Source organism: Neofelis nebulosa, chromosome X (assembly GCF_028018385.1).
Source record: "Neofelis nebulosa isolate mNeoNeb1 chromosome X, mNeoNeb1.pri, whole genome shotgun sequence".
NCBI lineage: Eukaryota > Metazoa > Chordata > Mammalia > Carnivora > Felidae > Neofelis > Neofelis nebulosa.
Window position 1 is genome coordinate 49,014,045 of NC_080800.1, and position 16,957 is coordinate 49,031,001.

A 16,957-nucleotide genomic window follows, 5' to 3' on the forward strand; every position below is an offset into this window, starting at 1 on the left:
TTACTATTTGTCTTCTTCTCCTCGGTTTGGGGTGTCTTTGCTGTTCTGCTTCTATTTCCTTTAGGTGTGGTGTTAGATTTTGTATTTGGGATTTTTCTTGTTTCTTGCGATAGGCCTGGATTGCAATGTATTTTCCTCTCAGGACTGCCTTTGCTGTATCCCAAAGCTTTGCATTGTTGTATTTTCATTTCCATTTTTTCCATATATTTTTAAATTTCTTCTCTAATTGCCTGGTTGACCCTCTCATTCTTTAGTAGGGTGTTCTTTAACCTCCATGCTTTTGGAGGTTTTCCAGACATTTTCCTCTGGTTGATATCAAGTTTCATAGCATTGTGGTCTGAAAGTGTGCATGGTATGACCTCATTTCTTTTATACTTGTGAGGGGGGGTTTTGTGACCCAGTATGTGATCTATCTTGGAGAATGTTCCATGTGCACTCGAGAAGAAAGTATATTCTGTTGCTTTGGGATGCAGAATTCTAAATATATCTGTCAAGTCCATCTGATGCAATGTATTATTCAGGGCCCTTGTTTCTTTATTGATTCTGTGTCTAGATGACCTATCCATTGTTGTAAGTGGAGTATTAAAGTCCCCTGCAATTACCACTTTCATATCAATAAGGTTGCTTATATTTGTGACTAATTGTTTTATGTATATGGGGGCTCCCATATTTGGCACATAGACATTTATAATTGTTAGCTCTTCCTGATGGATAGACCCTGTAATTATGATATAATGCCCTTCTTCATCTCTTGTTACAGCCTTTAATTTAAAGTCTAGTTTGTCTGACATAAGTATGGCTACTCCAGCTTTCTTTTGACTTCTAGTAGCATAATTGTTAGTTCTCCATCCCCTCACGTTCAATCTGAAGGTGTCCTCACATCTAAAATGGGTCTCTTGTAGACAACAAATAGATGAGTCTTGTGTTTTTATCCATTCTGACACCCTATGTTTTTTGGTTGGAGCATTTGGTCCATTTACATTCAGTGTTATTATTGAAAGATATGAGTTTAGAGTCACTATAATGTCTGTAGGTTTCATGCTTGTAGTGATATCTCTGGTACTTTCTGGTCCTTGCAACATTTCACTCACAGAATCCCTCTTAGGATCTCTTGTAGGGCTGGTTTAGTGGTGATGAATTACTTCAGTTTTTGTTTGTTTTGGGAAAACCTTTATCTCTCCTTCTATTGTAAATGACAGACTTGCTGGATAAAGGATTCTCAGCTGCATATGTTTTCTGTTCATCACATTGAAGATTTCCTGCGATTCCTTTTTGGCCTGCCAAGTTTCAGTAGATAGGTTTACCACTACTCTTATGTGTCTACCATTGTAAATTAGTGCCTGCTTAGCTGCTTTCAGAATTTTCTCTTTATCCTTGTCTTTTGCCAGTTTCATTATGATATGTCGTGCAGAAGATCGATTCAAGTTATGTCTGAAGAGAGTTCTCTGTCCTTCTTGGATTTCAATGCCTTTTTCCTTCCCTAGATCAGAGAAGTTCTCAGCTATGATTTGTTCAAGTACACCTTTAGCCCCTTTCTCTCTCTTCTTCTTCTGGAATTCCTATGATACAGATATTGTTCTGTTTGAGTGCATCACGTAGTTCTCTAATTCTCCCCTAATTCGCCTTGATTTTTTTATTTCTCTTTTTCTCAGCTTCCTCTTTTTCCATAATTTTACCTTATAATTCACCTATTCTCTCCTCTGCCTTTTCAATCTGTGCTATGGCCACCTCCATTTTATTTTATACCTCATTTATAGCATTTTTTATCTCCTCGTGATTATGGCTCAGTCCCTTGATCTCTCTAGCAATAGATTCTCTGCTGTCCTCTATGGTTTTATAAAGTCCAGCAATTAATTTTATGGCTAGTATTCTAAATGCTTGTTCCATTATATTGCTTAAATCGTTTTTGATCAATTCGTTAGCTGTCACTACACCCTGGAGTTTCTTTTGAATAGAATTCTTCCGTTTCGTCATTTTGGGTAGTCCTGTGGTGGCTCCAAACTGCAGGGCACTTCCTTTGTGCTGTCTGGAGTAACTTGTGTTGGTGGGCAGGGCCGCAGTCAATCCTGATGTCTGCCCCCAGCTCACCGCTGGAGCCACAGTCAGACTGGTGTGTACCTTCTCTTCCCCTCTCCCAGGGGCAGGACTCACTGTGGAGTGGTGTGGCCCCTGTCTTGGCTACTTGCACACTGCCAGGCTTGTGGTGCTGCTTTGATCCGATCTGGTGTATTAGCCAGGGTGGATCCACAAGGTGCACAGGGGCAGGCGGGGCAGGCTTAGTTTGCTTTGCCATGGGTGGTCCCCTGTGGGTGGGGCCCTCCAGCACTCGGAGGGAGGCCATTCCATCGGAGAGATGGATCCACAGAAGCACAGTGTTGGGCATTTTTGAGGTAGAAGCAAGTTTGGTGATGGGAACTGGTTCCCTTTGGGATTTTGGCTGGGGGATGGGAGAGATAGATGGCTCTTGCCAGTGCCTTTGTTCCCTGCTGAGCTGAGCTCTGTCTTCTGGGGCTCAACAACTCACCCTCCCGGTGTCATCTCACCCTCTCCGCTCTCTGAGAGCAGAGCTGTTGACTTATAACTTTCCAGATGTTAAGCCCCGCTGGCTGTCAAGACTCATGGAGTCCGGCACATCTGCTTTTGCAAGCCAGACTCGGGGGCTCTGACTTGCCAGGAGGACTGCCCCTCTACTGCCCTGGCTCCCTCCCACGAGTCTGTGTAGCACACACTGCCTCTCCACCCTTCCTACCCTCTTCTGTGGGCCCTTGTCTACATTTAACTCCAGAGAGTCTGTTCTGCTAGTCTTCTAGCAGTTTTCTGGGTTATTTAGGCACATGTGGGTGGAATCTAAGCGATCATCAGGATGAGGTGAGCCCAGCATTCTCCTATAATGAAATCATTATAACACTATATGCTAATTAGCTTGTATGTAAATAAATAAATAAATAAATAAAAGATATTATAAAAATAAATGGAAACAAAAATAAAGTCAAGACAGAAATACTTATATCACAAAAAATACAGTTACTCTACTTACATCAACGGATGATTTGTATTTGAATGACTCATTAGATCAGATGGACTTAACAGATATATACAGAACATTATATACAAAAAGAGAAGCATACACTATGTTTTCTTTTTTTATTTTTTTATTTTACAAAATATGAAATTTATTGTCAAATTGGTTTCCATACAACACCCAGTGCTCATCCCAAAAGGTGCCCTCCTCAATACCCATCACCCACCCTCCCCTCCCTCCCACCCCCCATCAACCCTCAACCCTCAGTTTGTTCTCAGTTTTTAAGAGTCTCTTATGCTTTGGCTCTCTTCCACTCTAACCTCTTTTTTTTTCCTTCTCCTCCCCCATGGGTTTCTGTTAAGTTTCTCAGGATCCACATAAGACTGAACACATATGGTATCTGTCTTTCTCTGGCTTATTTCACTTAGCATCACACTTTCCAGTTCCATCCATGTTGCTACAAAGGGCCATATTTCGTTCTTTCTCATTGCCATGTAGTACTCCATTGTGTATATAAACCACAATTTCTTTATCCATTCATCAGTTGATGGACATTTAGGCTCTTTCCACAATTTGGCTATTGTTGAGAGTGCTGCTATAAACATTGGGGTACAAGTGCCCCTAGGCATCAGTACTCCTGTATCCCTTGTGTAAATTCCTAGCAGTGCTATTGCTGGGTCATAGGGTAGGTCTATTTGTAATTTTCTGAGGAACCTCCACACTGTTTTCCAGAGTGGCTGCACCAGTTTGCATTCCCACCAACAGTGCAAGAGGGTTCCCGTTTCTCCACATCCTCTCCAGCATCTCTAGTCTCCTGATTTGTTCATTTTGGCCACTCTGGCGTGAGGTAATATCTGAGTGTGGTTTTGATTTGTATTTCCCTGATGAGGAGTGACGTTGAGCATCTTTTCATGTGCCTGTTGGCCATCCGGATGTCTTCTTTAGACAAGTGTCTATTCATGTTTTCTGCCCATTTCTTCACTGGGTTATTTGTTTTTCGGGTGTCGAGTTTGGTGAGCTCTTTATAGATTTTGGATACTAGCCCTTTGTCTGATATGTCATTTGCAAATATCTTTTCCCATTCCGTTGGTTGCATTTTAGTTTTGTTGGTTGTTTCCTTTGCTGTGCAGAAGCTTTTTATCTTCATAAGGTCCCAGTAATTCATTTTTGCTTTTAATTCACTTGCCTTTGGGGATGTGTCGAGTAAGAGATTGCTACGGCTGAGGTCAGAGAGGTCTTTTCCTGCTTTCTCCTCTAGGGTTTTGATGGTTTTCTGTCTCACATTAAGGTCCTTTATCCATTTTGAGTTTATTTTTGTGAATGGTATGAGAGAGTGGTCTAGTTTCAATCTTCTGCATGTTGCTGTCCAGTTCCCCCAGCACCATTTGTTAAAGACACTGTCTTTTTTCCATTGGATGTTCTTTCCTGCTTTGTCAAAGATGAGTTGTCTCATCTTTGTCTAGTTCTGGGGTTTCTATTCTATTCCATTGGTCTATGTGTCTGTTTTTATGCCATTACCATGCTGTCTTGATGATTTATTCCCTAGCTGCTTTCACAATTCTCTCTTTATCCTTGTATTTTGCCAGTTTCACTATATGTCGTGCAGAAGATCGATTCAAGTTACGTCTGAAGGGAGTTCTCTGTGCCTCTTGGATTTCAATGCCTTTTTCCTTCCCCAGTTCAGGGAAGTTCTCAGCTATTATTTCTTCAAGTACACCTTCAGCACCTTTCCCTCTCTCTTTCTCCTCTGGGATACCAATTATGCGTATATTATTTCTTTTTAGTGTATCACTTATTTCTCTAATTTTCCCCTCATACTCCTGGATTTTTTTATCTCTCTATCAGCTCCCTCTTTTTCCATAACTTTATCTTCTAGTTCACCTATTCTCTCCTCTGCCTCTTCAATCCGAGCCGTGGTCGTTTCCATTTTATTTTGCATGTCGTTTAAAGCGTTTTTCAGCTCCTCCTGTCTGTTCCTTAGTCCCTTGATCTCTGTAGCAAGAGATTCTCTGCTGTCCTCTATACTGTTTTCAAGCCCAGAGATTAATTTTATGACTATTATTCTAAATTCACTTTCTGTTATATTGTTTAAATCCTTTTTGATCAGTTCATTAGCTGTTGTTATTTCCTGGAGATTCTTTTGAGGGGAATTCTTCCGTTTGGTCATTTTGGATAGTCCCTGGAGTGGTGAGGACGTGCAGGGCACTTCCCCTGTGCTCTGGTGTATAACTGGAGTTGGTGGGCGGGGTTGCAGTCAGACCTGATGTCTGCCCCCAGCCCACTGCTGGGGCCACAGTCAGACTGGTGTGTGCCTTCTCTTCCCCTCTCCTAGGGGCGGGATTCACTGTGGGGTGTTGTGGCCCATCTGGGCTACTTGCACACTGCCAGGCTTGTGGTGCTGGGGATCTGTCGTATTAGCTGGGGTAAGCAAGGTGGGTAGGCAAGGTGCACGGGGGCAGGAGGGGCAGGCTTAGCTTGCTTCTCCTTAGGTGATCCACTTCAGGAGGGGCCCTGTGGCAGCAGGAGGGAGTCAGACCTGGTGCTGGAGGGCTGGCTCCACAGAAACACAACGTTGGGTGTTTGCAGGGAGCAAGCAAGTTCCCTGGCAGGGACTGGTTCCCTTTGGGATTTTGGCTGGGGGATGGGCGAGGGAGATGGTGCTGGCTAGCGCCTTTGTTCCCCGCCAAACTGAGCTCTGTTGTCCTCGGGGCTCAGCAACTCTCCCTCCCTTTGTCCTCCAGCCTTCCCAGTTTCTGAGCAGAGCAGTTAACATATGACCTCCCAGATGCTAAGTCCCGCTTGCTGTCGGAACACACTCTGTCCAGCCCCTCCGCTTTGGCAACCAGACTCGGGGACTCTGCTTGGCGGTGGGCTGCCCCTCAGCCCCGGCTCCCTCCTGCCAGTTCTTGGAGGGTGCACCGCCTCCCCGCCCTTCCTACCCTCTTCCGTGGGCCTCTGGTCTGCGCTTGGCCCTGGAGACTGCATTCTGCTAATCCTCTGGCGGTTTTCTGGGTTATTTAAGCAGGTGTAGGTGGAATCTAAGTGATCAGCAGGACGCAAGGTGAGCCCAGAGTCCTCCTATGCCGCCATCTGCTGAAAAAACCTACACTATGTTTTCAAGTGCACATGAAACATTCCATAGGATAGATCACATTTTAGGCCAGAAAACAAGTCTCAATAAATTTAAGAAGATTGAGATCATATCAAGCATATTTTCTGACCACAAATAGGCAAAGCAAAATTTAAAAAGAAAAGCAAATCTACAGAAATTAATTTTGGACTTTAAGTTATATTACAAGGCTGTTGTAATCAAAAAGTATAGTACTGGCGCAAAAACATACACACAGATCAATGAAACAGAATATAAAATCGAGGAATAAACCCTCAATCGCATGGTCAATTACTCTTCAACAATGCAGAAAAGAATGTCCAATGGAAAAAAAGACAGTATCTTCAACAAATGGTGTTGGGAAAACTGGTCACCTACATGCAAAAACAAAAAACAAAAAACAAAAACAAAACTGGATCACTTTCTTACACCATACACAAAAATAAATTCAAAATTGAATATAGATGTAGATGTGAGATCTGAAGCCATAAATTTGCCAGAATAAAACACAGCCAGTAACCTTTTTGACGTTGGCCATAGCTACTTCTTAATAGATTTGCCTCCTGAAGCAAGGGAAACAAAACTAAAAATAAGTATTGGGATTTATCAAAATAAAAAGCTTTTACACAGCAAAGGAAACAATCAACAAAACTAAAAGGCAACCCATAGAATAAGAGAAGATATTTGCAAATATCGTATCCAATAAAGGGTAAATATAAAAATACATAAATAACATATAAAACTCAACATCCAAAAAAAAATCCAGTTAAAAATGGTCAGAAGGCATGAACAGACATTTTTCCAAAGATGACATAGAGATGGCCCACAGACACATGGAACTTCATCTTAACTTATCAGGGAAAAGCAAATCAAAACTACAATGAGATATCACCTCATACCTGTCAGAATAGCTAAAATAAAAAACACAAGAAACAACAGGTTGGCGAGGATGTGGAGAAAGGGGAACACTCTTGAACTGTTGGTGGGAATGCAAACTGGTGCAGCCACCGTGGAAGACGGCATGGAGGTCCCTGAAAAAAAAAAAAAAAAGCAGAACTACCTTATGATCCAGCAATCATACTACTGGGTATTTACCCAAAGAATATAAGAATACTAGTTCAAAGGGATACATGATGCCCTAAATTTATAGCAGCATTATTCATAATAGCTAAGATATGGAAGCAGCCCAAGTGTTCAGTGATTGATGAATGGGTAAATGGAATATTATTCAGCAATTAAAAAGAACAAAATCTTGCCATTTGCAAGAACATAGATGATGCTAGAGATTGTAATGTTAAATGAAATAGGTCAGTTAGAGAAAAACAAATACCATATTATCTCACTCATATGTGGAATTTAATAAACAAAACAAACGAGCAAATGGACAGCAATAAGAGAGAGAAAGACCAAGAAACAGACTCTTAATTATAGAGACTACACTGATGATTACCAGAGGGGAGGGAGTGGGGGTTGGGTTAAATAGGGGATGGGGATTAAGGAGTGATGTATGAAACTGCTGAATTACTATATTGTATACTTTCAACTAACATAACGCCATATGTTAACTAACTGGAATTAAAATAGAACCTTTTTTAAAATGCATCTTTTCTGACCACAACAGTATAGAAATAGAAATTACTAAAAAAAATTGGAAGAATCCACAAGCAACTGGGAGCTAAATGACATGCTACTAAACATTCAATGGGTCACAAAGAAAGCAAAGAAAAAATACATAGAGACAAATGAAAATAAAAACATAATATTTCAAAATATTTGAGATGCAGACTAGGAAGATGGTGGTGGAATATGAGGGCCATAGGCTCGCCTCATCCCAGGAACACAACTAGGTAACTATCAAATTATCCTAAATATGCCAGACATAACCTGAAGACTGACAGGGCAAACTCCAAAACTAAAGGGAGAGGAAAGGCCACATTGAAGAATGTAGAAAGTGGGGACCTGGTTTAGGGAAGAAATGGATTGCAGTTGCTATGAAGGGGAGGGAGTCATGGTCACTGTGAAGGGCAAGAGAGGTGCACACAGGGGAATGCACAAGGGGAATATTTTCCCAAAGCCATTGGCTTGGAAAATGAGAATGGTTGAATTTAATGAGTTCTTGCAACCAGTGGGACTTAAAGCTGAGAGTTTTAAAGGTGGGCTTAGCTGGACTTAGCTGGAGCTTGGAGAGCACTGCACTGTTCCTGCAGAGAAGGCAGGCAAAAATCCTGGGGGAAGACAATGTAGAAACAGGAATCTGAAGACCTCCTGAGGCACACAGGTGGATTATTTGCTCTTCAGGGAGCACCTCCCTAATAGGCAGTGATCACAAAGATAACTCTCCAGGAACAAAGGAATTAGCTGATGCCATTTCCCTCATCCAACCATCAGTATAAACACAGAGACACCTGCAGGAAGCAGCTCAGTGTTGAGAGTGGTTGACTATCTTGAATACACCAAGCCCCACTCCATGGAACTCTGGTGGGAATGTCCTTCTAAGTCACATTTGCTTCAGCACCAGTGCAGTAGGCCCCACCCCTAGAGTACCAACACACCCCTGCTCTCAACATGTCACCTGACCATACTTTTGCAGGGCCTCAGTTTTGGTGGAAGTGGTATCATGTTTCATTTTACAAGCATATCAGGGTACAGCTAGTTGATACTTAACACACTCAGGCCCGGGACCAAACATTGCCCAGAGCAGGTAAACAGATCCTCTGCATATGACTTGCCTAAAGGAAAGAGCAGCTAAAATAAACAGCAGAGCATGCACAGCACACACCAGAGACATTTCCTGAAGCGCCAGTCCCTGGGCACTACATGACCTCTCCTTCATAAGGCCATTACTTTCAGGAACAGGAGACAAAATTGGCTTTTCCAATACAGGAAGACAGAGACTTAGACAAAATGCTAAGATGGAGGAATTAATCGCAAATGAAAGAGCAAGATAAGGCCACGGCCAGAGATCTAAGTGAAACAGATATAAGTAACATGCCTGATGGAGAATTTAAAGCAACAATCATAAGGATACCTGGTGGGCTTGAGAAAAGAGTAGAAGACATCAGTGAGTCCCTTACCATAGAGATAAAAGGGTTAAAAAAAGAATCAATCAGGGATGAAGACTACAATAAAGAAGATTGGAAACAGGCTTGATGCAATAAAAAACAGGCTGAAAGAAGCAGAAGACCAAATCAGTGACCTAGAAGACAAAATAATGGAAAATAATGAAGCTGAACAAAAGAGAGAAGGATGTATTTATGCCCATGAGAATATACTTAGGGAAGTCAATAACTACATAGATGAAAAAATACTCAATAAAATACTAGCAAACCTAATTCAACAGTACATTAAAAGAATCGCAAACCTAATTCAACAGTACATTAAAAGAATCATTCACTATGATAAAGTGGGATTTATTCCTGGGCTGCAAGTGTTGTTCAATATTTGCAAATTGATCAACGTGATATACAATATCAAATTAATGAAAGAAAGGATAAGAGCCATACGGTTATTTCAATATATGCAGAAAAAACATTTGACAAAGTAGGACATCCATTCTTTATAAAAACTCTCAAAAAATAAGTTAGAGGGAATATACCTCAACATAATATGAGCCACATATGAAAAACTCAAAGCTAATATCATCCTCAAGGAGCAAAAACTGAGAGCTTTTCCTCTATGGTCAGGAACAAGACAGGGATGTCCACTTTCATCACTGTTACTTAATATAGTACTGGAAGTTCTAGCCACAGCAATCAGACAACTAAAAGAAATAATACGCATTCAAATCAGCAAGGAAGAAGTCAAAATTTCACTATTTGCTGATAACATCATACTGTATATTGAAAACCCAAAAGATTCCACCAACAAATTGTTAGAACTGGTAAACAGGAGGGGCCGCGGTCCTGGGTGGGGGACAGCATGGGCCCTCAGTGGCGCGGCTGCTTCGCCCAGCTGGTCGGCTCGCGGGTGGGCCAGCTTCCTGCCTCTGGAGGGGCAGTGACCACCACCGTCGGAGGCTGGCTGGAAGTTGTTCGGGGTTGGAGGGCAGAGTTAAGAAAATGAGGCAGAAGGAAGTGTTAACCAAGACCTTCCAAGGCCCAGCCATTGTCTGTAGGACTCCGACCAGCCACGTTTACATGTTTGAGAACGGTGGTGGGGACTCAGGGGACTCCTCTGAGGAAGAGTCCCACCGCGTGGCTCTGCGGCCCTGGGGCAAGGAGCGCCAGAAGAAGGGTGCCCCCCACCCTCACCAGCCAGGAGCGGGGGACGTGGTGCTGCTTCAGTGGGAACTGGCCCAGGAGGACAGCCTCAACAAGCTCGCTCTTCAGTATGGCTGCAAAGTCGCAGATATCAAGAAAGTCAACAACTTCATCAGAGAACAAGATTTATATGCTTTGAAATCTATTAAGATCCCAGTGAAAAATCATGGGATCCTAACAGAGACCCACAAAGAACTCAGACCGGTCCCAAGCCCATCCTCAGAGACTAGAGTGACCTTCGAGGAGCTGCCAGACCCAGACAGGGCAGCTGTAGGCGCCAGTGCCCTGTCCAGCCCACTGACGGATTTCTTTAAGGGCATTGACCAGAATATTGAGCGCGCCGTGCAGTCAGAAATCTTTTTAAATGAAAGTTGCTGTGGAGAGACCTCCAGTCAGCCGCTGCTTCCAGCACCTCCGAAGACACCAACAAACGGTGCAGACTGTGGGATTCAGTGGTGGAATGCTGTTTTTATCATGCTTCTAATTGGGATTGTTTTACCAGTGTTTTATTTGGTCTATTTTAAAATACAGGCTACTGGCGAGATCCCCAGCAGCTTGAACACAACTACTGTCCCCAACGGCTCGATGACCGTGAGTGCAGTTCCAGGGCAAGCCCCCAGATTAGCCGTCCCAGTGCCAACCATCCCCTCTTCAGACAGCCAGTTCAGTCACACCACCCGGGCAGGGAACTAGCCATCGTTGTTCCTAAAGTATCCGGCCAGTGTCAGCATTTGACCTTTAAAAACAAAAACAAAAACAAAAACAAAAACAACAACAAAAAAAAAACAAAAAAAAAAGAACTGGTAAACAAATTCAGTTAAGTTGCAGGATACAAAATCAATGTACAGAAATCTGTTGCATTTCCATATACTAAGAATGAAAGAGCACAAGGAGAAATTAAAGAATCAATCTCATTTACAATTGCACCAAAATCAGTAAGATACCCAGGAATAAACCTAACCAAAGAGATGAAAGATCTTTGCTCTCAAAGCTATGAAACATTGGTAAACAAATTGAAAATTACATAATGAAATGGAAAGACGTTCTATGCTCATGGGTTGGAAGAACAAATATTATTAAAATGTCTACACTAACAAAGGCAAAAAAAAATTAATGAGGGGCACCAAGGTGGCTCAGTCGGTTTAGCATCTGACTTCAGCTCCGGTCATGAACTCGTGAGTTCGAGCCCCACATTGGGCTCGCTGCTGTCAACCTGTCAGTGCAGAGCCTGCTTTGAATCCTCTGTCCCCCTCTTCTCCCTCCCCAATTTGCACTCTCTTAAAAATAAACATTAAAAAACACATTTAATGCAACTCTTATCAAAATACCAACAGCATTTTTCATAGCATTAGAATAAGGGATCTTAAAATTTATATGGAACCAAAAAAAGACCCCAAGTAGCCATAGCAACCTTGAAAAAGAAAAGCAAATCTGGAAGCATCACAATCCTGGAGTTGAAGCTATATTACAAAGCTGTAGTGATCAAGACTGTATGGCACTGACACAAAGATAGACACATAGATCAATGGAAAGAGTAGAAAACCCAGAAAGGAACTCACAAGTATATGGTTTCATTCTTACAAAAGAAGAAAGAATATCCAATGGAAAAAAGACAGTCTCTTCAACAAATCGTGTTGGACAGCACACGAAACTGGACAGCAAACTGGACAGCAACATGAAAAGAAGGAAACTGGATTACTTTCTTACACCATACTCAAAAATAAAATAAAAATGGATGAAAGACGTAAATGGGAGACAGGAAACCATAAAAATACTAGAGGAGAAAACAGACGGATATACTCTCTGATTTCAAGTTATACTCTGAAGCTGTCATCATCAAAACAATATGGTACTGTCACGAAAACAGAGAAATAGACCAATGGAGCAGAATCAAATGCCCAGAAATAAACCCAAGCATATATGGTCAACTAATATTTGACAAAGGAGCCAAGAATACTCAATGGAGTAAAGACAGTCTCTAAATGGTGCTGAGATAATTGGATATTCACATGTAAAATAATTCACATGCAAAAGAATGCCCCCTATTTTACACCACCTATAAATATTAACTCAAAATATATTAAAGTCTTGAATGTAAGACCTGAAACCATGTAACCCTAAAAGAAAACAGCAACAAATCTCCTTGACATGGGTCTTGGTAATGACTTTTTTGGATATGATACCTGGAGCAGAAGCAACAAAACAAAAAAATAAACAAGTCAGGCTACATCAAGATAAAAATCTTCTGCACAGTGAAAGAAGCCTTCCACCAAGTGAAAAGACAACCTACTAAATGGGAAAAACATTTGCAAACCATATATCTGATAATGGGTTAATATCCAAAACATGAATAACGCATACAACTCAATAGCAAAAAATCAAATAACCCAATTAAAAAGTGAGCTAAGTATCTGAATAGATATTTCTCCAAAGAAGATATACGAAAGGCCAACAGGTACATGAAAATATTCTTAACATCACTAGTCATTAGGGAAAGGCAAATTGAAACCACGATAAGATACCACCTCATGCCTGTTAGAAGGGCGATCATCAAAAAAAAAAAAAAAAAAAAAAAAAAGACAAGAGATAGCACATCCTGGCATGGATGTGGAGAAAAGGGAATCACTGTTGGCAGGTTTGTAAATTGGTGTAGTCACTATGGAGATTATGGAGGATTTTCAAAAAATTAGAAATAGAACTACCATATGATCCAGAAATTTTATGGATATTCATTTCTGAAAATATATCCATGGTAAAAAAAAAATTAACTGGAGAAAATATCTGTACCCCCATGTTCATATAAACATTATTCATAATAGCAAAGACATGGAAAATGTCCATTATGAATGAATAAAGGAGTTGTGAGGTATCTATCTATATCTATACCTATATGTCTATCTCTATGTCTATCTCTATCTCTATCTCTATCTATTGGTATATATATGTAGTATATGTATACACACACCATATTATATATTTGTATATACCACATTATATTTATATACATATATACTACATATATAGTATTTTTATATATTATATATACATATATATTATTTATATATATAGTATTTATATATAGCCTAGATATACCACATTATATATTATATATGTGAATATTATTCAGACAACATGGATGTACCTTGAAAGCATTATACAAAGTGAAATAATTCATGCAGAAATACAGATACTGACTGTATGATCTCACTTTTATGTGGGATCTAAAAAGAAGAAAACCTCACAGAAAAAGACATCAGATTTGTGGTTATAAGTGTTCAGTGAAGGGGAATTGGTGGAAGGTGGCTGAAAGGTACAAACTTCCAGTTATGATAAATAAGTACTAGGATATAATATACAACATAATGGCAGTAGCTAAAACTGCTGTGTGATATACAGGAAAGTTAAGAGAGGAAAACTTCTGGGGCGCCTGGGTGGCGCAGTCGGTTAAGCGTCCGACTTCAGCCAGGTCACGATCTCGCGGTCTGTGAGTTCGAGCCCCGCGTCGGGCTCTGGGCTGATGGCTCGGAGCCTGGAGCCTGTTTCCGATTCTGTGTCTCCCTCTCTCTCTGCCCCTCCCCCGTTCGTGCTCTGTCTCTCTCTGTCCCAAAAATAAATAAAAAACGTTGAAAAAAAAATTAAAAAAAAAAAAAAGAGAGGAAAACTTCTAAAAAATATTTAAATTCCAGTGTAGTTAACATATAGTGTTATATTTGTTTCATGAGTACCATGTAGTGATTCAACAATTCCATACATTACTCAGTGCTCATTGTGATAACTGTGCTCTTTAATCCCCATCATCTATTTCACCCATCCCTCCACCAACCTCCCCTCTCACAACAACCAGTTTGTTCTCTACAGTTAAGAGCCTGTTTTTTTGGCTTCTCTCTCTTTTTTACTTTGCTCATTTGTTTTCTTAAATTCCACCGATGACTAAAATCATATGGTATTTGGCTTTCTCTGACTTATTTCACTTAACATTATACTCTCTAGCTCCATCTACATAGTTGCAAATGGCAAGATTTCATTCTTTTTAGGGCTGAATAATATTCATATATATATATATACACACACACACATATATATCCATTATATTTGCTATATATATATGGAATATTCTATCTATCTATCTATCTACCTATCTGTCTATCTATCATTTCTTTATCCATTCGTCTATCGATGGACACGGGCTGATTCCATGATTTGGCTATTGTAAATAATGCTTCAGTAAACATAGGGGTGCTTATATCTTTTTGAATTAGCATTTTTGTATTGTTTGTGTAAATATCCAGTAGTGCATTTACTGGATCATATGATATGATACTTCTATTTTTAATTTTTTGACAACCCTCCATACTGTTTTCCACAGTGGCTGTACCAGTTTGCATTCCCACCAACAGTGCACAAGGGTTCCTATTCTCTGCATCCTCACCAACACTTGTTGTTTCCTGTGTTTTTGATATTAGCCATTCTTACAGGTGTGAAGTGATATCTCATTGTAGTTTTGATTTTCTTTTACCTGACGATGTGTGATCTTTTCATGTGTCTATTGGCCACTTGTATATCTTCTTCGGAGAAATGTCTGTTCATGTACTCTGCCCATTTTTAAATCTATTATTTATTTTTATTTTTGTATATTTTTATTAAATTATTTGTTTTGTTGTTGAGTTGTATAAAGTCTTTATATATTTTGGATATTAACTCTTTATTGGTATGTCATTTGCAAATATCTTCTCTCATTCAGTAGGTTGTCTTTTAGTTTTGTTGATTGTTTCCTTTGCTGTGCAACAGCTTTGTTTTTGGTGTAGTCCCAATAGTTTGTTTTTGCTTTTGTTTCCCTTGCCTCAGGAGACAAATCTAAAAAGATGTTGCTATGACTGAAGTTGGAGAAATTAACTGCTTCTGTTCTCTTTCAGGATTTTTATGGTTTCAAGTCTCACATTTAGGTCCTTAATCCAAGAAAGTAAATCTTAAGACTTCTTACCACAAGGAGAATTTTTTTCCTTTCTTCTTTTCTTCTTTTCTTTTTATTGTTTCTATATGAGAAGATGGATACTAGCTGAACTTACTGTAATAATCATTTCATAATACATATAAATCAAACAATCATGCTGTATGCCTTAAACTTATACAGTATTTGCCAGTTATTTCTTAATAAACCTGGAAAAAATAGAAACACACAACAAAAGTGTAAATGATTCTTATATTGTTGTATTCCTTTGGGCTCTGATACAGTTATATTTCTTTATATCAATGTTGTCTGCTTCATGGTAACTTTTTGAGGGGAACATTTGCTGATCTCCTCATTCAGCCATAGCTGGAAATCTCTCAGGATTATTTTAGTCACACTTTACAAAAGATTGAGAAACTACAGTTATCCATAGAAAGAACATCACTGCCATTTAATTTATTTGAGATAGATGTGGCCTGGTTGATGGAGTTTACAAGGGGGAAGGCTCATACCCCTCCCATCACCCTTAGTCCCTTCACTATCTTACACACACACACAAATCTCTAGTTTTTGCTTGCTTGTTTGCAGTTTTCTGTGTTTATAATCATCTTCTCTCAGGTCTTGTAATATATCAAGGGCAGGGACCAGGTCTGAGTCCTCTCTAGTTCCTAAGCTTGTCTACCAATAACCTGGCACAGATAGGTTATCTATAAATGTTAGATAAATAAATCCTCTAACTGTTGAAGACAGGCCAACACCCATTTAAGGGGTGACCCATTGACTTTACCCCGAAGTGTGGATTGTATGCAACATGACTCAGCTAGAAAAGGTAAAAAAAAAAAAAAAAAAAGCCTTGGAGAAGGAGTTGGGAAAAACAGGTGGCAGTTCTTTCTCTACCACTAACTTGCTCTGTGATCCCAGGCAATGTTTTTACTCCCTTTGGGTCCTAGCTACTCTATCTGAGAAATTAGTGTTGCAGTGGGTACTTTTTAAAAGATGTTTATTTATTTATTTTTGAGAGATAGATGCAAGAATGGGGGAGGAACAGAAAGAGGGAGGGAGAGAATCCCAAGCAGGCTCCGTGCTTTCAGCACAGAGCCTGATGCGGGGCTCGAACTCATGAACCATGAGATCATGACCTGAGCTGAAATCAAGAGTCAGTCACTTAATGGACTGAGCCACCCAGATGCCCCATAAAGTGGGTAATTTTTAAAGTTCCTTTTACCTCTGACTTTCCATGAGGAATAATAATAACATGAAGCACCATTTATGTTTTAGGACTTGAGGTGGATATCATAAATGTGTGTACAGATATGTGGAAATATATACATATGTACTTTATTTATTTATTTATTTATTTATAAATCCAAGTTAGTTAACGTATAGTGAGATAATGGTTTCAGGAGTAGAATTTAGCGATTCATCACTTACATATAACAGTACTCATGCCTACAAGTGCCTTCTTAATGCCCATCACCCATTTAGCCCCTCCCCCCACCCAACACCCCTCCAGCAACCCTCAGTTTGTTTTTATATTTGAGAATCTCTTATGGTTTTCTTTCAACTTCAAAGCCCAGGAAAATATGATTGTTTCCATTTTACTGAGACTTGGAGAGGAA

At 40.1% G+C, this 16,957-nt stretch overlaps 1 protein-coding gene across 1 annotated transcript; it reads left to right on the forward strand.

The window, feature by feature from the left end:
• Positions 1-10,179: 10,179 nt before the first annotated feature.
• Positions 10,180-11,122, forward strand: LOC131501807 (lysM and putative peptidoglycan-binding domain-containing protein 4-like). Its single transcript, XM_058712179.1, has one exon. It carries the CDS (start codon positions 10,190-10,192, stop codon positions 11,081-11,083), a length of 894 nt encoding a protein of 297 aa, XP_058568162.1. The 5' UTR covers positions 10,180-10,189; the 3' UTR covers positions 11,084-11,122.
• Positions 11,123-16,957: the final 5,835 nt, after the last annotated feature.

Coding starts and splice junctions, on each gene's coding strand:
- LOC131501807 (XM_058712179.1), top strand. CDS start 10,190: ATGAGGCAGAAGGAAGTGTTAACCAAGACCTTCCAAGGCCCAGCCATT.